Genomic DNA, 21951 nt, shown 5'->3' on the forward strand with positions numbered 1-21951 from the left:
AAGGTAGGACTTATGTCTGCTGTTTTTAAATGTATTATGTCTTTTTTGTTCTCCTGTTCTTCCATTGTTACTGCCACCTTTTGTGTTGAATGGGTATTTTCTCATTTTCTAGCAGTTTACAACTCTGCCTTTGCCTTCACTTGTCACCCACGTAGAACCAAAGGCCAACCAAAGACAAGCGCCTAGGGCCTTCTCATATCTTTCCGGGGTGTATGCAAAGCCTTACACATGCGATGGCCATCTAGGTTTGCAGGAATATGTTGGGGCTTTTTAAAGTTCCCACGGACATCTCATGCCCAATTTTTCTTTTGAATTTTTGGCCAAGTCCTCATTTGCCCCAAATGGTATTGCCACCTCAGGAAACTGCAGTGTTAAACAGTTATCACTGGTTCTTTTCATAAAACCTTTTGGGAATAGGCTATTCCCGCTGAATGAGGTCTGAGTCAGGTGAAATAAAGACAAATCCTGCAAATGGGGGTTTCCAGGGCACTGCCAGGCAAGTCAGACAACGTCAATTCTCTGAGAAGGGTGTTTTGGGGGAAACTCCAAGGCTGTTCTGTTCTCTCTAATGGCTGCCAGGCTGCTGCTTTCACAGCTACTGTCATTTCGGAGCTATTGGTTTTCAAGAATCCTGTGGTGCTGGGAAGAGGGTAATGGAAATAAGCTGAGTTAAAATGCCACAGTGTTCATTATTCTTACTGAGGTTCAGCCATTTTTCTTGAATAAACGGTTTTACAAGCCTTTGGTAATTTCCAAATGTCATTTCTGAAAAAGTCAACTTTGGTCGTTTTTTGCTCTTATTGGAGGAGCAGCTTTTGGAGGCCCTCACTTTGCCACTCTCACTGTCATGACATCACTTGCTGTTATATTTTGACTCTTTCCCCCTGCCCTGATGTGTCACTTTCTCTTTCTATAAGTTTAGGCATTTCTGTTCTAAACTCAGTTCATTGACCAGTTCTACACCTCTGATGCCTCATTTGTTTTAGTGGAGGTGCCAAACCTAAAATGTTTCCTTTCTGCCTTTTCTGTTTGAAATTGCAACTTAGGCTTCCAAATCTAATTTTTATTTTGTTATGTCTGGACTTGTCTTTCTAGAATTTTTACTGGATCTACCAGACTGGATGGAAATGCCATAGGTATGTATTTGACTCGCCTGTGACAGCTACAGAAGCCTCATGTTGTGACTGACCATTACTAATGAGGCCTCGTGTGTGTTGTTGGGTCTGGCCTGTAGTTGACTTTGTCCGCTGGCTGTGTGCCGTGTCCATGGACGAGCTGGCTTCCCCCCACCATCCCCGCATGTTCAGCTTGCAGAAGATTGTGGAGATATCCTACTACAACATGAATCGGATCCGACTGCAGTGGTCCCGAATATGGCAAGTGATCGGAGATCACTTCAATAAGGTAACTCTTCAGATTCAGACACCACTCCATCGCTGTCCAAAACAAGGCAAGCTGCTAAGTTCAGAAAAGAAGTGGGTCGAGAGTTTAGGTGCCTGCAATTCATTTTCCCTGTGGAGTCAAGGGCAGCTCAGTAGGAGTAATCGCATACTTACATGTGAATAGAACTCAAGGAGAATAAAGAAAAAAATCCAGTGTGTTGATACTACTTCAATACCCAGATCCAGGCTGTAGAACCACAAAGGTCATTCTAGTCGCTGGACAAACACGGGTGTTTGAAAGCATTGAGCAACCCTGAAGTGCTTTCTGAGTGACCAGAGATTAAGTTATGTTTGGTATAGTTTCACTACTGAATGTTACCACCTCTTATGTTCTGGCTCCCGTTTCCACCACACTTCTGAAACCTTTGTCGAAGAAAGGAACATTTATTTTACATCAGAAACAAGCCAGAGACTTCTGGGTTCTGAAACTGAGAGCTACTGACAGAAAACCAGACTAAACTTCTTTCTCTCCTTTAGAGGTTTCATGCCCTACATATAGACACATCCACACATATTGTGACCAAATAAAAGGAAATCAGAAGAATATACATGTATTACCTTTGTGTATGTATTTATCTGTCATGTCATTTGCTTCATAATGGAAAAGTAACAACACTGTTTCCTACAAAAAACAGTTCATGATGTAAAAAAATGTTCTCAGGCCCAGAGGTAAAGAGTTGTAATACAGATGCTTAAAAATAGTGTTAGTAAAAAACAACTTATTCAAAAGAGAGTCACTCTCTCTGCATTGAATAGAAGAAAATCATAAAAAGAAGTAGTCTGCCATGGGAACACGGAACAAACAGCAGAGTGCTGATGAAGGACTAGTAGCACCTGCCAGTTTCTGTGGTGGAAATACCCCACCAGCCCGATTTGAATCCAGCAGTGTGATGCCACTGAATGCAGATTAAGGAAGAGTCGGGCACTGTTGGCTGTCACGGGCAGCCGCCAGCCTGTGCAATGAGGTGTGGTCAGACATAGTCTTGCTTCTAACTGGATTCATCACTAATCCGAGCTCTTTATTTACTTTGTTTGCTATCGGCGCAAAGTAAGGTATCTCACACCACCTGTGTAACAGACTACCTGGGTGCCGCTACCAGGCAGTGGACAGGTGAGGCCCCTGTCCTCATGGAGCTCACCCGCATTGTATAGAGAATAACAGATGGTAAAGGGGCAGGCACTACAGTGTGTCAGGCATCTCTGGAGGTGACCTGTCATCTGAACCCTCAGTGAGGAGATAGCCGCAGAGCCTGCAGATGACCCAGGGCAACTGTTTGCTGCTGAGTGAATGGTAACACTGTCATCTAAAGTGATCAGCTCACTCAGCAGCCCTCTTTCCCACTATTCTGGGTAAATACATTCTTAGTGGACCAGTTGACATAACAGATATGAACTTCTTAGCAAGAAAACATGAACTATTACCATGACTGTAGCTTGTATTCTTGACCAAGCCTGTGACAGCTAAGCTAGAACAAACATTGTCATTCCACAGATCTTTTGGCTAACAGTTGTGGAATCCTTTTTTACCTCTCAGAAATGATTATCCAAAAGTGTTTTTGGCAACCATTCCCAATTTTTCAATGCCTAGCTTTCATGCTTAGTGGGACTTCTTTTTGGAGAAGGAACATCAGTTTGTACAGATTACTTTTCCCACTTGCGATTCTGTTGTCAAGACACTTTACGTCTCAGTTCTCAGTTGTCTATGGGTCACTCATGGGCAAGCTTGGGACATAGGCTGGCAGATAATAAGTAGACATTTCATGGTTGTCAGTGTCATTACAAATGTCCGTTACATCCAGTCAGTGCTGTTAAGCACAAAGCTGTGGAAACCTCAGTCGCTCACTCGGGGGCCCATCATTCTTTCCACCACCTCGGGAGGATATTCTGCTTCCCCTTGGGAACTGGAGTGCATGAGAACCCCGTAGGTTGAAGAGCTGGATGGCTGCGCACAGCTGTAACCTAGCTCTCAGGATTTTAGCCGAGTCCCTGCAACAGCCACATGCTTCTCATCTAAACTGGGGCACATATGTGTCCTGGGGTTTTCAAAGCTGCACAGAGAGCATGGTGTGTGTTCCTGAAGCAGGAATTCCTGAATCCTCCTGGATTTTTAGGAAGGAAATATTCTCTTTTATTAGTCTCTAAGTACTATACATGAACATTACATGAACACCTTAAACAAAAATTACAGCTAAGCATCTTTGACCGTCACCACCCCCAACAGGACCCTCCTGAAAGATAGTTGTTCTTATCAGTTTGGTATATGTCCCCCCAGACGTTTTTCTGTACACGTATATATGTAGGAACTCACAGCAGTAGCAGTAACTGTCTTGGTTTGTTTTGCTTTTTTAAAAAAATAAATAGTATTACACAGATGTCATTTTATGACCTGCTTCTTCCACTGAGCAAGGAATTGTAAAGACTTAACTATGTTCTCATATATGAATTTACTTTTTTTGATTGTGGTAAAATATACATAAGAAAATTTTCTATTTTAACCATTTATAAATGTGCAGTTCAGGAGTCTGGTAAGTACATTAACATCATTGTACAACCGATCTCCAGAACTCTTTTCATCTTGCAATACCAAAATTCTGTACCCATTAAACAACAACTCGCCACCCTTCCTCTCCCCAGCACCTCGCAACCACCATTCTCCTTCCTGTCTGCGTGAACTTGACAACTCTAGGTACCTCATATAAGTGGAGTCCTTTCATGACTGGCTCATTTCACTTAGCATAACGTCCTCAAGGGTCATCCATGTTGTATCATGTGACAGAATTTCCTCCTTTATTTTAAGGCTGGATTCATTCATTCTTTCTAACTGCTGAATGTAATTCCACGTATATGAACATACCGTTATGTAGCCATTTTCCTATTGATGCTTCCTTTTTTTTTTTTTTTTTGGAAAAAAGATATTGTAGCCTGCCTTTCTTTAACAATAAAACATGTTCAGGTCAGACCACATGTCAGGGAAATTTCTCACTTGGAGCAGGCTCCTGCCCAGTGGTCCAGCTCCCTCGGCAGAGACTCTGCTGGGATTCTTCCTGAGGGAGATGTCAGAGAAGCACTAACCGAACATACACCCGTAACTGCAGTCCCTACAAGTAGGTGCACCATAGGCAAGTACAGTTTTAAGGAAATTGAAAAGCCTCCATATTTTTGCTGAAGTTTTTAAGGCTGATGCTGTTCATTTATAATCATTTGCGTTAGGTGACAGGGCAAGTATGAAAGGTCTTTACCGAGACCTTAACATCTTTTGACCTTTAGTGTGTAGTCAGATAAAATTAAATAGCACATGGAGAACTGTTGTTTCCTGGGTATAGAGTTTCAGTTTTGCAAGATGAAAAGAGTCCTGAAGATTGGTTTCACAGCAACGTGAATGTCTTTAACGCTACTGAACAGTGCACTTAAAAATGGTTATGATGGTACATTTTTTTAACATTTTGCCACAATTTTTTAACAAATAGCACATTTTGAAAGCACTTCTAATTAAATGTGCAATACTGATTTTTCATCATTAAACTTAAAACAAAATTGTACAGGTCATAGTCACAAAATACCATTTATTTTCTCCTTTGGTGTGTTTTCCCAGGGCATTGGTTTTAAAGGCAGTCTGTCCGTTTTTGAGGTTGAGAGCCCCACATTCACATTACTGCACTCTGCCTGTTTCATCTTCCTTCCTGTTCCCGCTCAGGTTGGCTGTAACCCTAATGAAGATGTGGCTATCTTTGCTGTTGACTCATTAAGGCAACTCTCCATGAAGTTTCTTGAGAAGGGAGAATTAGCCAACTTCCGTTTCCAGAAAGATTTTCTGAGGCCCTTTGAGCATATCATGAAGAAAAACAGGTATGTGCATTGTTCTGAAAGACCCTTGGTCAAATTGCCCATTGGGGGCCTCTAAAGACCTTCTACCACTAACCATGGGATTAATTTTTCCCTCCCTTGTTGCTGGAAGCAAATAAAATGAACAGACTGTGCTCTGCACCTATTGTCTCTAAGTAAACCACCCTAAGGTCTGCGTGTGACCTTTCCCATAGGACAGATTACACCACTGCAACTAGTAGAAATGTAGCACACGTCCTTCCTGAGGCTGGTGCTGAGGGAGGTCAGAGAGAGAGCCACTGCTGACACAGCCTCCGACAAGGTCAAGGATTATGTGGCCCAACATTTCTGCCCCCTGGAGGTGATAAAAGGTCAGGGCGGCTATCCCTCTGCAGCAGTCACCCTCTTCATTCATTCACTTGGCCTGTATTTACCTGCTGGGTCCTATTCTACGTGCCACGCATACAGCAATAAAAGAAACAGTGAAAAACCAGTTTTCGGTTGGCCCTGATTTGATCATGGTTGCAGCTGGGTGATGGGTATACAGGTGTTCAGTACCCTATCCTCTCTACTTTTATATACGTTTGAAATTTTCCATAATAAAATTAAAAAGTAAACCCCTGTTTATATTCCAGTGAGATAGGTAAACAAATAAATGTTGAGTAAATCATTGGTGATCATTGCTCTATAGAACATTAAATCCAGATAAGGGGATAAGGGTAGAATCACTCCTTTATACGGGGCAGTGCACTGAGCTGTGTTTGGTAAAGCGACGTGAAACAAGCCAGGAGCAGCTCTGTGTGGTCTTGGGAAGAGTGTTAGGAGTAGAGGGAACAGAGAGAGCCAAAGTCTGTGGCAGGATGTGCTTGGAGCAGCAAGGAGGCCAGTGCAGCTGGGGCGAGTGAACAAGGCAGAAAGTCCTGGAAGAAGAGGTCCCAAGAAGAGCAGGGGGCCTGGGTCATGTGGGAACTGTCGGCCTTTGTAAACACTTTGGCTTGCTCTCTGTGAGAGACAGAAGCCATTGGAGGCTTTTGAGCAGAGAAGTGAAATGATCTGACATATTTTAGAGGATCATCCTGCATTTTTCCATGGAAAATAAGCAGGGGGATGAGTTAGGCAGCCATGACAGTCGTCCAAGTTTGGACCAAGGAGATAGCAGTGGGGAGTCGGGCGCCGTGGGATTGGAGTCTGCATGCATTTCGAAAGCCAAGCCTGCAGCAGGTGCTGATGAATTAGCTGGGGGTCGTGGTGGGGACGATAAAAGGAAATGTCAAGGATGACTTTGGGGCATAATCCTTTATGTCTGCCCCATCCTGACAGAGTGTACTCCACATCTGCTTGGATCATTGTTTTTAAAAAGAAAACGAAAGCTCACAAGCTCGAAGGCTTTCAGCCAATGTGGGCCTTTTGGGGTAGCAAAAAAAAGGGCTGCAGAAAAGTCTACTTGGCATGTCTCTCTTTCTCTTGGTGTCTGTATTTTCACCTTATTGCTTATTTTAAGAGACCAAAATTAAGCCCCTTCCAGAATCTGGCATCACTCCTGATTTTAGCATATACACAAAAATACTCTCCTATGTTTGGGACTGCGTGCCTGAGGAGAGTGGGGCCTCATGGGGCAAAGCAGCGTGCTCCAGCCTGCCTGTATGGCTGGTGGCACAGATGGCACAGGATCCCTCATCTCCTAACTCTAGGCCTTCCCTGCTTGTCCTGCTGCTGCTCACCCAGCACTGGAAAAGCTTAGAGACACACACTGCCAGCCACTCTCAGACGTTGTTGGTAGAACTGGAAATTCCTATAACATTGTTAAAAGCATTTTGGCACTATGCATCAAGAACCTTAATATTTTTGTGCCATTTGACTTAATAATTCTCCCCTTCTAAAACTCTCTCCTAAGGAATTAATTTGAAATACAATAAAACGTTGTGATTCACACAGAATAGTTTTCTAAAAGCTGAAACCACTTAAATACACATGTATTTTAAAGTAAATATTGGTGCAGCCACAATATGGAATATTGTGCAGCTGTTTAAAATGTTCACAAAGTTTTAGGGCCGGCCGAGTGGCTCAGTTGGTTAAGAGCTCGCTCAAGAGCTTGAGCTCTGAGCAACAGCAGTTCGAGTCCAGCCCGAGCTGAGCAGCCGCTGAGCTGCCAACAGGTAGCAGGATGGCTCAGCTAAAAAAAAAAAAAGAACTAAAATGTTCACAAAGTTTTTAACATGGGAAATGTTTAATTGTTTAAAGAAAAGGGCAGGTTATCGAATTAGACTGTAAAACAATAAAGATAGTAATTACATGTTTCTCCCTGTGAAGTACTATACCATCATATCAAGGAATTTTTTCTTTATGTTTTTCTACATTTTCCATAATGTTTGCTGTCATCATTTATTACTTTTAACAATCAGACAAAAACAACTTTAATAAATATATTTAGCTCTTGGCAGCAAATCACTTTTTTCCCCATGGGGAGATAACCATGAATTCAGTTGTATTATGTATAAAGTCACCTGGGTTGTAATCAGTTCTCCATTATCTGCAGGTGACATATTTACTTTGTGGACTTTTAGCTAATGTTTAACTCTGTTCTGACTTTCTCCTTTTGCCTTCTCTAACTGACCTTCCGTATTACGAGTTAGTATGGGTCCAGCAGACACACATGAATGTTATCCTAAGCCAGATGGAATTTGCAAGTCAAATCTGCAATCCCAAAGCTACTCTTAACTTTCAAAGCTCATGCTATAGAAGCAATAGGTTTGTGTAGCCTTGCTTCTTGTTGTTTGTGAAATAGATTGTAAGATACATATGCAAATCTATTGCAAATATCCAGGTAACATCATATTGAACCTTGCAGCTACTTAAGAAAAAGGGCCATTTTTCCTATCTTCAGGTTTTGTTTTGTAATAATTAAATTTAAAATATTGCACCCTGAATTATATGTGTATACGCCCATCCATGTATATGTGTTTACCATACATGTATATCTCTGTCCAAAAAGTTAAGAGCAGATGCACTAAGAATTTAGGAATGGTTAGCTCTGGGTGGCACAATTAAAAGTGTATTAGTCTAAATGTTTTGGGCCAGAAAAACTAACAATGGCTTAAACCACAGGCTATGTTTTGTTTATTTAATAAGTCAGAGGCACGCAGTCCCATCTTGGTTCCATAGCCCAAACTGTCATCAAGGACCCAGGTTCTTTCCATTCTTTTGGCCACCCACAGGGTCGCTTTTCATCCTTGAGCCTATTGTTTTGTGGTTGTTGGACAGAGGCTGTAGCTCCAGCCATCATGGGAATAAGAGGAGAGAGGGCAGAGCCTGCCATCTATATTCCTTTTAAGACAAAAGCAGAACCTCCCCAGAAGCCTCCCCTCCATCCCCAGGATGTTTTCTTACATCTGATTAGTCAGAGCAGGTCATGTAGCTCCCCTAGTAGCAAGGGGGCTAGAAATTGAGGACCTAGCACAGGAGACAAGATTACCATGTTGTTTAGACTATTTCCCATGGGTGTCCTAAGGTTGGGCTGTTGCTGCCTGGATGAATTCAGAGTTCTTACCATGAAGGTGGCAGGGTGACTGCTGGGTAGGCAGCGAACTGCCTGCCACAAGGATTGTCTTATTATTAATTTTTTGTCGTGTCTAATTGTTTTTAAGAGTGTGGATTACTGTGTGCTTTAAAAACTTCTTTAAAGCTGCTTCTACGTGATGAGCTGTGTCTGTATGTCTTCCCACTGTGCAAAGCACGAATGACATGGCTGCCCCGTTGGTCCTCAGGTCTCCGACCATCCGGGACATGGTGATCCGCTGCATTGCCCAGATGGTGAACTCCCAGGCGGCCAACATCCGCTCAGGCTGGAAGAACATCTTCGCCGTGTTCCACCAGGCAGCCTCCGATCACGACGGGAACATTGTGGAGCTGGCCTTCCAGACCACGGGCCACATCGTCAGTACGTGGCCCTGTTTCCCCCGACATGCCAACCGCAAGTCGATAAGAGTGACCGCGTATTTCCTGTCTGTTTTACTCCCCAGAGGGGCTTCCTTGTGTTAGCTGTACTGCAATACAGTGATGTGCCAGGCTCTGTGCTTAGTTCTTGTCATGTGCACAACAACCCTATGAAAGTGCAGCCGACACCCGTTGTTCGCAGGCTCCACTTTTGTGGATTCACCCACTTGCTAAAATTTACGTGTAATCCCAAAGCCAGTGCTGTTGGCGCGTCTGTGGTCATTGGTGAACGTGCACGTGCACAGAGCAGTGACACACTGGAGTCGCCCAGGGCGCACCTTCCCAGCTGAGGCTGAACAGGGCTGTGCTCTGCCTTCTTGTTTCAGCCCCCTTCCTATAAACAAACAGGCGTCCTTCCTGTGCTGTACATGCTGCCACATTTTTGTCCTTTTCTTGGCTTCACCATTTAAAATGGCCCTGAAGCATGGTGCTAGCGTGCTCTCCAGTGACCCCACGTGCAGGAAGGCCGCAGTGTGCCTTCGGGAGAAAATACCTCCTTATTTAGAGAAACTCGTTAAGGCCTGAGCCACAGTGCCGTCAGCCTGGAGTTTATTGTGACTGAATCAATCATGTTTTTAAATGAAGGATCTTTAAACAGAACCACACATAAAACAAGGTGTTGACTGGCGGATGAAAATGTGGCCCGAGGTTCGCAGGAACCTAACCTCGTATTAACCAGGAGCAGTGGTTCAGTATTTGCTCATTCAGTGTGCATAGCCACTTTATAGAGCAAACTGCCGTGGGTAATGAGAAGTGACGACCCCATTGCTTTCCTCATTTTACGGAAGAGGAAACGGAGGCACTGAGTAGTAAAGTAGAATAGCGTGTCTGAGGTCCCGCAGCTGGGAGGTGCGAGGGCAGGACTCCCAGCAGGCAGTGCAGCCCACAGCTGGCACAGTGTCCCTCCGCTCTGGACCAACCACAAGTCCCTGGTTCTCCCTGTGATCACAAAACGAGATGTTTACTGGTCTTGGTCTTCATGGATATTGTAAGGCATTGGGTCAGTTTTGATCTCTTTGAAGTCTTTTAACTTTTTGTAAACTTCTTGCCACTCAGATTGTTCTCTTGGGTGATACTGTGCAGGCTTTTGAAAACCTTTGGTTTCTGAATTGCCAGTCATCTTTAGCTCATGGATCTTCCTTATCTCACTTCGTCTTCACATGATTCCATCCAGCAAGGCGGCAGGAGGTGTGGTCTTAGGACAGAATCAACCAGCGATGTAAGGGGTGTACTGAGCATCACAGAACTGCAGCCAGACCTGTGCTCGTGCTCAGCTCCTGTCAGGCCGACCACTGTGGGCCTGCTTCCCACACAGATCAATGTTTATATCTTGTGTAGTTCCTCAAGCGCCCTTCTCAGATGGCTTAAGTTAAATGGACACCGTGGCACCTGGCGAAACTTGGTTTTCTCATGGCTTGCCCTCTCCACTTCCTTAGGGCCACTTCTCAGGACCTTCCTGAGGCCTTCCCTGACCACCAGTTGAAACAGCCCCTCTACCTCTGTCTCTTACCCAGACTCACTCCACCTGAGATGACTTATGTGTTCACTGAGGTGAATGTTATCTGTCTTGCCCAATGGAACATAAGCATTGTGAGGGCAGGAAGCTTGGTCACCTCTGTGTCCCCAAACCCGTGCTTTGCACATAGTTGGCACTCAAATATTCATTGAATAAATTAGTATTTGGGCCTTTACATCATTGCATGGGCTTGGGAACCAGTTTAGCCCAAGCTGTGGGCCAATTCCTGAATAATTTAATTAAATAGACTGTCTTTCAAAGATACTGACATGCTTTTCTTAGATTTTCACAAAAGTAATCCTCTCTGGGGGGGTGGTGTGTGTGTGTGATCCCCATTCTGAATCCTGTTCTTACAAAAATAAATGTGCCTTTGTCTCCCCAGCAACCATTTTCCAGCACCATTTCCCCGCCGCCATTGATTCCTTTCAGGATGCTGTGAAGTGCTTGTCGGAGTTTGCCTGCAATGCTGCTTTCCCTGACACCAGCATGGAAGCCATCCGGCTCATCCGCTTCTGCGGGAAATACGTCTCGGAGAGGCCGCAGGTACATTCTCCTTCCTCGCTCGTGTGTGCGCCGAGGGGAGAGGAGCCACGGAGCCGAAACCCCCTCGCTCTTGGCAAAGAGCTTCCCAGCTTCTCTTAGAACGCGTGCGCCCTAAGCCAGGTGTTGGTTCACAGTGCTGCCGTGGAGGGATTATGCCTTTTCTGGATTTTGTATGCGTGGAATTATTTATTTTACTCACACTGAACTTTTATATGGCATCCTACGAGTTGTTTTGTGGAAGATAATTTACATTTGAATGTTGGCAAAGCTGAAGAAGCTAGCCATTTTTCTAGTTGAGAGAAAACAAAACCTCCCTTTTAGGAAATGACGACATGCCATTGGAACATGGCTGAGAAATCACAGTTCCGAATCACCTGTTGTTTTCTCCTGAAAACACTGGGGGTTTTTCTGTTAGGTCTCACCTTTCCAAAGAGTCCTGCTTGGTTTAAATGACAGTCTCAAAACACTGAAATTGGTTGGGAATGAGGAACTAAACTGCAGTGGCCTATACAGATCTCTTCTTAAGCATACTTGACGGAACTATAAACCCCTAAGATGATGTGTCCGATCCCTGCAACAGCTCATTAAGATGTGGTGATAACGAAAGCCACTTAGCTGTATCAGGCACCATTGTAGGTACTGTCTGTGTTGACTTACTTAGCCCCCATGTCATACCTGCCAGATGGGTAATTATATTCCCATTGTGAAGTTAACTGAAGCACAGAGAAATTGCCTAATTTTAGATAACCAGAGTTGCAAAAGAAATTCCATTACAACAGACAGCACCACTTCAAGAGTGGTTACAGAGCAGAGGACCCGGTATCCCGGAGATAGGGTTTCACATCCAGGCTGCAAAAACACTGCCAGCTCCTAGCTGCATGACCTTGGGCAGCTTACTTAACCTTGTAGTACCTCAGTTGACTCATCTGTAAAATGGGACCATTATTTTCACCTGCCTCATGAGAGTTGATAGCCCCTGTAGAGTATCTCAGTTCCTGGCCCACAGCCAGCACCCAGTAAATAGTAGCTGCTGCTGCAGCTAAGTATTACTTAGTATGTAACTTAGGTGATTATTATCTGTCTTTCCCATTGGAACTTAGTATGTAGTGTGTAACATCCTCGAGAGCCCTAAGATATTGAATCATCCTGGATATTTTGCTAATACCATTTGACCTGTAGCGCTCTTCTTACTGTAACACCTCCAGCCCCCAAGACTCCTGTGATCTGGCCCACTCAGCTTATTCTAAAACCCACGAAGGTTCATAGGTTCCCACAGGGAAACAGGCCCTGTGCCATTGGGACAGACGTGTCCCAATCTCTTTGGGATTCCCCATCGCTGAATGGATGTTTTTAGGAGAGGAAATGTGGGGGGCCCTGCTCTTTGTGTAGTTCCCTTTCAGTTCCTTCCTTTCGCTTGCATAGTCTGCATCTGAGAGGTGACTTTCGTTGTAGGTACTACAAGAATACACGAGCGACGACATGAATGTGGCTCCTGGTGACAGGGTCTGGGTCCGAGGCTGGTTCCCCATCCTGTTTGAGCTCTCCTGCATCATTAACAGATGCAAGCTAGATGTGCGGACAAGGTAACCGTGTCCCAGAGCAAGGGCGGCGTCCCTTCTGCCACTGAGCGAGCCTCAGTTAGATGCCCACTGACCCCATGCTCTCCCACCCTCCTCTGCTGTTCTCTTCCCCCACCTCATTCTCTCTTCTGCGCCTGGCTTTGTTCTTCCAGAGGACTCACAGTCATGTTCGAGATCATGAAGAGCTATGGCCACACCTTTGAAAAGCACTGGTGGCAGGACCTGTTCAGAATCGTGTTCAGGATTTTTGACAATATGAAACTCCCTGAACAGCAGTCGGAGGTAGGTGATGATAGAAGCACTGCCCTCTCGGCCTTTGTCTGCCTCTGGGGGTTGCGTCGTCATCTACAGGGAAGTCTTAGATCCTGAGCCATTTACGCTGTGTTTCGAAAATGGGAACACCCTTCCTGGCACTCTTCTACCAGTATCAACTAGTACTGAGACCCTCTCCCCATGCGGGGACAAGTGACAGGAAATAAGTCACCACGCTCTGCCCCCTTGGCCCTCAGGCATTGTACCTGCCAGGTCAACAGGGCGCCTGACTGGTCCTCTTACCTATGTGGTTCATATAAACTTCTGAACAGTTAATAAAAAGGAGAGTGACTCTGGTCCCCTTAAAAACCCATTAAAAGGGTTTTTAATGAAGTTACAGTTGGAGGTGATGTCAGCAAATATTTTTCTTTAAAGGATGTTGGATGCCTCTAGCTGTGTTTGTTATTTCTCTCATGGGAGTAGAGGGGTGGGCAGAGGCTATTCCAGTTTAAGATGTATTGTCTTCTTTTAGGAACACCATTCCCTTCCTCCCCCTGGCATAAAAATGACGTATGCTTAATATGGACTATTAGGAATATACAGAAAATTTGTCATTTTACCATTCAGAGATTAGAGTTAATATTTTGGCAAATTTCTCTCAGTCTTTTACATGAATTAAATATGGTTGAAGTCATAGCATAGATACAGTTTTCTAATCTTATTTTAAAGTAATTTAAATTTTTCTTCATTATAAAACAAATCGGAAAACAGAAAAACAAAAAAATTTTAGCACCCATGTTCTAATCTTCCATAGGTAACCACTATGGACCCCTTCACATACTGTGTGTTTGTGTGTGTGTGTCTGGGTGTGTGTGTTGAGATACATGTTTTTTCTTCTTATAAAAATGGAATCCCACCATATATTCCAAAACTGCTTTTTTAACTTAATACGTGAGTGATTTTCCATAACTGTAACTTGTCTTCTGTCTTCTACAGTGTTTTTCAGGGCTGCAAAACATTCTTACCTGTGGATGTTTCATAGTCCGTGGAAAATTGTTTCCAGTTTTTCTTTTCTTTAAACAGCTCTGAAATGAACATTTTTGCAGCTACACTTGTACTTATTTTTTTATTTAGGACAAATGGTGTGCTGTCGAGTCTAGGGCTTCACATTACTGAGGCATTTGATAGTACAATGCGTCTAAGTTGACCTCCAAATGCACTTACAGCTCCATTCACACTTCTGCCAGCAATGCGTGAGCATTCCTGCTTCCCATACCCACTCCAGCTCTTCACATTTTATCTAATCAGTAACTTGATAGGCCAAATCACCTTAAAGAAGTTAAGGAAGTTAAATTGCTATTAAGGTTGCATATTTTCCTTCACATCATTGATCATTTGCAGTTCTATGAATTGCCTTTTCATATTCTTAACCTATCAGGTTATTGATCTTTTTCTTATTGATTTATAAGCTAATATAAAAATAATATATAACATATCCTTACATAAATTGAAGATGATTTTTCCCCCTTTGTTATTCTCGTTTCCTTTTTGTTTTGGAAAATTTTAGCTTTTAAGTAACCAAATCTATCAGTTTTTTCCTTTATGGTTTCCAGTTTTGGAATCTTGCTAGCAGCCCTTCCCTTTCTCATAATTGTATAAATCTCTCTGCATATGTCTTTTGATAATTTTACACCATCACTTTTTATTTTTTCTTTCAGCTTTATTGAGATATATTGATATGCAGCACTGAATAAGTTTAAGGTGTATAGCATCATGACTTGACTTACATATATTGTGAAATGATTACCACATTCAGTTTAGTTAACATCCATCATCTCATACAGATATAAAAGAAAAAAGAAAAAAAAATTTTTTCCTCGTGGTAAGAACTTTTAGGACCTACTCTCAGCAACTTACCATCCAATAGACCATCCAGCAATGTTAACTATAGTCACCATGTTGTACATTACATGTCATCCCCAGGACTTATTTCTTATAACTGGAAGTGTGTACCTTTTGACCACCTTCATCCAATTCCTCTACTCCCTACCCCGCACCGCTGGTAACCATAAATCTCATCTCTTTTTCTTTGAGTTTGGTTTTTTGGATTTTTAAAAGTTCCTCGTAAAGGTGAAATCATATAGTATTTGTGTTTCTCTGTCTGACTTTGTTCATTTAGCATAATGTTCCCCTTCTTTTTTCTATGGCTGAACAGTATTCCATTGTGTACATCCACCACATTTTCTTTATCCATTCATTTGTTGATGCACACTTAGGTTGTCTCCGTGTCTTAGCTGTTGTAAATAATGATGCTAGAGACGTAGGGGTGCAGAAAAAGCAGACATTTTTTCAACATAGTATTTTTGTTTCTTTCAGATATATAGAAGTAGAATTTAGTGGATCATAGGGTAGTTCTATTTTTAATTTTTTCAGAAGCCTCCATACTGTTTTCCATAGTGGTTATACCAATTTGCAATCCCACCAACTAGTGTATAAGGGTTCCCTTTTCTCCACATCCTCACCAGCATTTATCTCTTGTCTTGTTGATGATAGCCATTCTAACAAGCACGAGGTGACAGCTCATTGTGGTTTTGATTTCCGTTTCCCAGATGATTAATGATGTTGAGTACCTTGTCATGTACCTGTTGGTCATTTCTATATCTTCTTTGGAAAAATATCTACTCAGCATCATTTTTAATATTTAAATGTTTAATGTATAGTGTGAGTGTTTAGCATAATATTATATTCATTTTTTCCAAATTATTAAAACTTTTTGTAAGCAACATTTTGAATGGCTGTTTAACATTCTGCCGTATGGATGTACTCAGTTTAGTCACCACTTTGCTGTACATTAGTTTGTATCTGTTTACAGTATGTAAATACCAGTGTGATGAACATAACCTTCACCCACAAATCTTTGGTAATTTCTTTAGGATTCCCTCCTGGAAATGTTACTGCATCAGTGGACATGAACATCTTTAAGCCTGTTGATAACACACTGCCAATTTGCTTTCCAGAAGTTTGTCAGTGATGTTTGGGAATGTTCACTGCAGGGAAAGGGGCTTTTCAACTCTTTATTTATTGTTTTTTCCAGAAATCCGAGTGGATGACAACAACTTGCAATCACGCACTTTATGCTATTTGTGATGTATTTACCCAGTTTTACGAAGCTTTGAATGAAGTTCTTCTTTCTGATGTATTTGCGCAGTTGCAGTGGTGTGTCAAACAAGGTACTCTGTGTCTCTAGGAATCATTGTCTTCACATAGTCCTTAAAACTGTAAAACAATCTCCCAACCGATCCAGTTTATAGAGCATTTCTGTAAGGTGGGATGTAGTGATTTTTATGTTTTAAAAGCTGTACCTTTGTATATTGTACTATCCTTTCTACTTGTATATGTGTTTGAAATTTTCTATAACAAAATGTTTTTAAAATGTACTGTGGGGAGCTCCATCAATGAACGTTTTCTGTTTGAGTGCTTACGTGTTTATTTTAGTGTGTATTGGGAAAAATACCCACCTTAGACTTGGATCCCATAAATAGTTTTGGCTAAGGACAAGGATCACTTAAGTTTTTCAAGAAGTGACTCAGTTTTAAAATAAATGATAAAACAGTTGATACTGATATAGCAAAAGTAATGTTTGAGTGACTAAATTTTTAGAAACACTGTTCGAATATTTTCCATTTTTTTTACCATTTCTCTTACCATTTCTCATACAAGAAGCCAGTTAATTAGGGTAGCAAAATGTTGACCTTCTTCCATCCCTAGCAATAAATCTATGATAAATAATTTTACCTCTTTACCGCCTACTTAAACTATAAAAATGTTAACACTGCGTAGCAATGGTTCATTAATTGAAAGCCTACAAACCCACCAGTTGCATAGTCTCCACCTCAGAATATGAAGTATCAGTGATGTGGTTGGAATTAAAACAGCAGGTGAAATTTAATGATAGATGTTGTTTTATTTTGCAGATAACGAGCAGTTGGCTCGATCAGGTACAAATTGCTTAGAAAACTTAGTAATATCCAACGGAGAGAAATTCAGTCCTGATGTCTGGGATGAAACGTGCAATTGTATGTTGGATATTTTCAGAACAACCATCCCACATGTGTAAGTGTTAATGTGATTATTGCTATTTCTCTATTCAATGTATGTCTGCCTTTCACATCGATCATTTATCTCTCTTGCTTTCCCTCAAGCTTGCTGACATGGAGGCCTGTAGGAATGGAGGAAGATTCATCAGAAAAACATTTGGTAAGATTTTTTTTTTTTCTGGTTGTCTTTTCTCTGATCTCATAGTAAAAACTTAAGCAGCCTGAAGAGTTTGTGCTTTCCTGATGGGAAGTGAGTAAAAAAGGTTATAAGATTTAAAAAGGTTATAGGATAAAAAAAAATATGTGTTCATTAACATTTTTTTTAAAGTACAGAAAGGTATTAAGAAAATAAATCACCCCATTCAAAAACCACAAAACTTTTCTCATTTTTCTTTATGTGACTGTGCACATGTACCCCACACATTTGAAATTTGGGCTCACTTGGCACATAATGTGTTACTTGACAGTTGAGCGTTTTTCCTTATTCTTAAATATTCTCTGAGAACAGCCTTTTCAGGGGCTGCATGTTATTATAATTTATTTAGTGGCTTCTCCCTTATTGGACAGGTCAGTTGTAGTATTTCACTGTTACAAATAACACTTTGCTATAATTATCCTTATTTATCACCCTCCTAAATAAAGAGTGTTCTCCTCTCCACCAGTGAAATAGTAGTGCTTATTTTTTGTGTGAAACCACATGAAGTTCTAATTCAGCTCTCACTTTATTTTTTTATTTTTTTTAGCTGAGCCATCCTGCCACCTGTTGGCAGCTCAGTGGCAGCTCAGCTCGGGCCGGGACTCGAACTGCTATTGCTCAGAGCTCGCACTCTTAACCAACTGAGCCACTCAGCTGGCCTCAAGTCTCACTTTAAAATACGTTGGTTTTCAAGGAGATTTGTAATATTACCATTTGGGATATAACAACAACGAGGCTCTTTATTTGAACATTTTCTGTTTTTTAACTCCGTCTTCTGCTGTCAACTTAAAAAGGAAAAAGCTATCTCTCACACTAGTTTAGTTTTTAACTTGATCTCATTAAATATTGATCACACTCATGGTTACATCCTAATGTGTCGAGAAATGCCCACTAAATTGGAATAAGAAAATGTGAAATTTTAGTGGAGGGAAAGAAATTACTGAAATTCATAATCTTGCCTGTGCAGCCTCTGAGACGTGCCACATTAAGCACGCAGTATAATTTTACTTCAAGCTGAGCAAGACACTTAAATTCAGGCTGGGTCCCAGTGTTAAAACAGGGACTTTTCTGCCCAGGTACTGAATTGTGCAGGAAGAGTAGTGAACATTGTATTTCTCTCTGGTTTACCTTTAGGATTTGGATCTGGACCGCCAGTCGTTAAGCAGCATAGATAAAAATGCCTCTGAGAGAGGCCAGAGCCAGCTCTCTAACCCGACCGATGACAGCTGGAAAGGCAGACCATATGCAAGTAAGGCCACTTTTTTTATTGTTTTCATTTATTTTAAATAAGTAACACGTTTACGTGGTTCAGATATTCAGAAGGTACAAAAGGGTAAGCATGATAAGCCTTTCTTCTACCCCAGTGCCTCGGTCTGCCAGTTCCTTCCCTGTGGCAGCCAGGATCACCAGTTTCTTATGTACCTTTCCAGAGACATTTATTCGTATGCAAGAAATGCATATCCATACCCATACACACACACACACACTCATGTTTATATTTATTTATGAATTCTTCTCTCCTTTTTATGCAAATTATCAAGTACTATGCATTATTCTTTTTTCACTTAGTATATCTTAGAATTCGTTGAAAACTCATACCTAAAGAGCTTTCATATTCTTTTGTACTATATTATATTATTCCAGGATGTAGATGTACTATTAGTTGCTTAATTGCATTCCAACTAATGAACACTTATATTATTCCCAATTTTTTTCTGTTACAATCAATACTGCATTGAATTGCCTAATACAAGTGTCATTTGTGAGTTTATCTGTACAACAAAGTCCTAGGATTGCTGGGTTAGCAGATAAATGCATCTGCCATTTTGACAGATAATCCCAGACTGCTGCCTATTACAGTTACACCTATGTACATGATCTTAGGGAATACCAAGGTATTATTTGATCTGTTTGGAGTTGTTCTAATTTGTAACTTTCTAATTATGAGTGAAACTGAGCCATTTTCATGTGTTTAAGAACCATTTCTATTTTATTTTCTGTGAACTATCTGTTCATAATCCTTGCTCATTTTGTATTGATTGTTGCTCCTTTTTATTGGTGTGGGGGTGCTCTTGATGTGTTAGGGATCCCTTTTCTGGATACGAGTTTCAAATTACTTTTACCAATTTGTGTCTTACTCTTGCTGATAGTGTGTTTTACTGTCTGAGAAGCGTGCTGGAGGGCACGGGATTTGCTTAGCGCCATCCCTCCCCTTCTTTAGGTCTTTGCTCAGATATCACATTTTCAGAGAGACCTTTCCTGACCAGCTTGTTTAAACTTGCAACCTCCCCCTGCCAGCATCCCTACCTTATCTCCATCCCTACCTTATGTCCTCTTCATTTGACCTACTCTATCCTATACCTAAATGTCTTATTGCCTGTCGCTGCCTGGGAGCAGGGATTTTTGTCCAGCGTTTCATTTTGTCTGGCCACAGCCTCAAGAACTGTGCCTGGCACATAGTAGGAGCCCAGTGACTCTTTATCCAGGACTGGCTGAATCATTATTAGGGTTAATCTTTATCATCTAATATAGATCAGAAACTGTTTGCCAGCCTCCTCATCAAGTGTGTGGTCCAGTTGGAATTGATCCAGACCATCGACAACATCGTGTTCTATCCTGCAACAAGCAAAAAGGAAGATGCAGAGCACATGGTTGCTGCCCAGGTAATCAGGGCAGGGTGTCTGTCCGCGGGGAGGTTGCTGGGATGCAGTGGTGTGCTGGAGCCAGCTCTTATACCTCGCTCATCCTTCCCACCACCGTGCTCACCATCATATTGGGAGCCTGACATTGGCCACGATGAGAATATTCACACCACAGAAATCAGCAAACGCTAAACATCAGGGCTTCTTTTTTTTCATTCCCCAGAGAGTCCATTTGCCAGCATACCACTGCTCAGACGCCACCCCCACCTGGAGTGTTACTTATCATAGGGCCTATTTCTCATAGTTGGTATAGAATTTAACCATAAATAACTGAGAGGAAAATACTCTTATGTGGATCAAGATAGCAGTTTTTCCTTGAGAAGGCCCCCTTTTTTGTTTTGTATATGCAATCTTCAGGTACATAGTACTCTTGGAAACAGACCTGAGTGTCCAAAATACAGACAGTGACTTTACACCATGGATTGCAAACTTCAGTGCCTCAGGGGCTAGCAGGTCCAGTGGGTGCGTGCAGCAGGCTGGTGGGACTGTGGCCGAGAGCTCCAGCCCAGCCAGATCCGCAGCCACCTCCCAGCTCCAGGGGCATGTTGCTGTCAGGTCAAGTCATGACTGCCTTCCAGTTTTTCAAGAGGAGCCAGAATCACGATTTTTTTTGTATAGGAAATCACCTGTTTATTACATGCTGTGATTACTGACGAACAAAATACATCTGTGGGCCAGATCCAGCCCAAAGGCAGTCTTTCTTTGTTTCTTTATTTTTTAAGTGTATATTATTTAGTATATTCACGAAGTTGTGCAAACATTACCACTGTCTAATTCCAGAACATTTTTTGCACTGCAAAAGGGAATGCCCTAATATTAGCAGTCCCTTTCAATTCCCTCCTCGCTTCATCCCTTGGCAGCAATCTACTTTCTATCTCTTTGGATTTGCCTGATGTGAATATTTCATATTATTGGAATCATATAATATGTGAGCTTTTGTGTCTGGCTTAGCATAATATTTTCCAGGTTCATCCATCACATTGTAGCACGTTTCAGTACTTCATTATTTTTATATATAACTGAGTAATACTCCATCATATGGCTGTACTACACTTTGTTTATCCATTCATCTGTTGATGCACATTTGGGTTGTTTCCATTGTCTGTGTATTATGAATAATTGTGCTCTGAGCACATGTGTACAAGTGTTCATGTGGACGTATGTTTTGAATTCTCTTGAGGATATATCTAGGCGTGGAATTGCTGGGTGGGTCTTATGTAACTCTGTTTAACTTTTTGAGGAATTGACTGGCTGTTCCCAAAGCAGATGCACTGTTTCACATTCCCAGCATATGAAGGTTTCAGTTTCTCCATGTCCTCACCAATGATTGTTATAGTCTTTTAAAAAAATTGTTATGTTCCTCCTAATGGATGTGAAATGGTATCTCATTGTGGTTTTGATTTTCATTTCCCTAATGACTAATGATGTTGAGCATCTTTTGTACATCTTGGCCATTTCTCTGTCTTTGGAGAAAGGTTCTATTGAAATCCTTTGCCCACATTTAAATTGCATTATCTTTTTATCATTGAATTATGAGTTTTTATTTTTTCTGGATAGTAGGCCCTTATCAGACATATGTTTGCACTGTTTTTCTCCCGTTCTGTGCATTGTCTTTTCAGTTTCTTGATGGTATTCTTTGAAGTTTTTAATTTTCATAAAGTTCAAGTTACTGTTTTCCTTTAGTCACTTGTACTTTTAATGTTATATCTAAAAAAGTATTGCCTAATTCAAGATCACAAAGATTTAGGCCTATGTTTTCTCTTAAGAGTTCTATAATTTGGGCTCTTACATTTAGGTCTTTGATCCAT

At 41.7% G+C, this 21951-nt stretch overlaps 1 protein-coding gene across 3 annotated transcripts in view; it reads left to right on the top strand.

The window, feature by feature from the left end:
* ARFGEF2 (ARF guanine nucleotide exchange factor 2) overlaps positions 1 to 21951 on the top strand; it is an 81951-nt gene that overhangs the window by 51392 nt on the left and 8608 nt on the right. For all 3 annotated transcript variants that reach the window (XM_019640940.1, XM_019640941.1, XM_019640942.1), the window contains exons 24-35: positions 1096 to 1136; positions 1235 to 1404; positions 5137 to 5288; positions 9029 to 9201; positions 11156 to 11316; positions 12769 to 12899; positions 13049 to 13178; positions 16243 to 16378; positions 17123 to 17261; positions 17351 to 17405; positions 18576 to 18690; positions 19974 to 20104. In XM_019640940.1, coding sequence (XP_019496485.1) covers positions 1096 to 1136; positions 1235 to 1404; positions 5137 to 5288; positions 9029 to 9201; positions 11156 to 11316; positions 12769 to 12899; positions 13049 to 13178; positions 16243 to 16378; positions 17123 to 17261; positions 17351 to 17405; positions 18576 to 18690; positions 19974 to 20104 — 1534 coding nt within the window. The remainder of the gene's footprint in view (positions 1 to 1095; positions 1137 to 1234; positions 1405 to 5136; positions 5289 to 9028; positions 9202 to 11155; positions 11317 to 12768; positions 12900 to 13048; positions 13179 to 16242; positions 16379 to 17122; positions 17262 to 17350; positions 17406 to 18575; positions 18691 to 19973; positions 20105 to 21951) is intronic.

This window comes from Hipposideros armiger, unplaced genomic scaffold (assembly GCF_001890085.2).
Source record: "Hipposideros armiger isolate ML-2016 unplaced genomic scaffold, ASM189008v1 scaffold_54, whole genome shotgun sequence".
Classification (NCBI taxonomy): domain Eukaryota; kingdom Metazoa; phylum Chordata; class Mammalia; order Chiroptera; family Hipposideridae; genus Hipposideros; species Hipposideros armiger.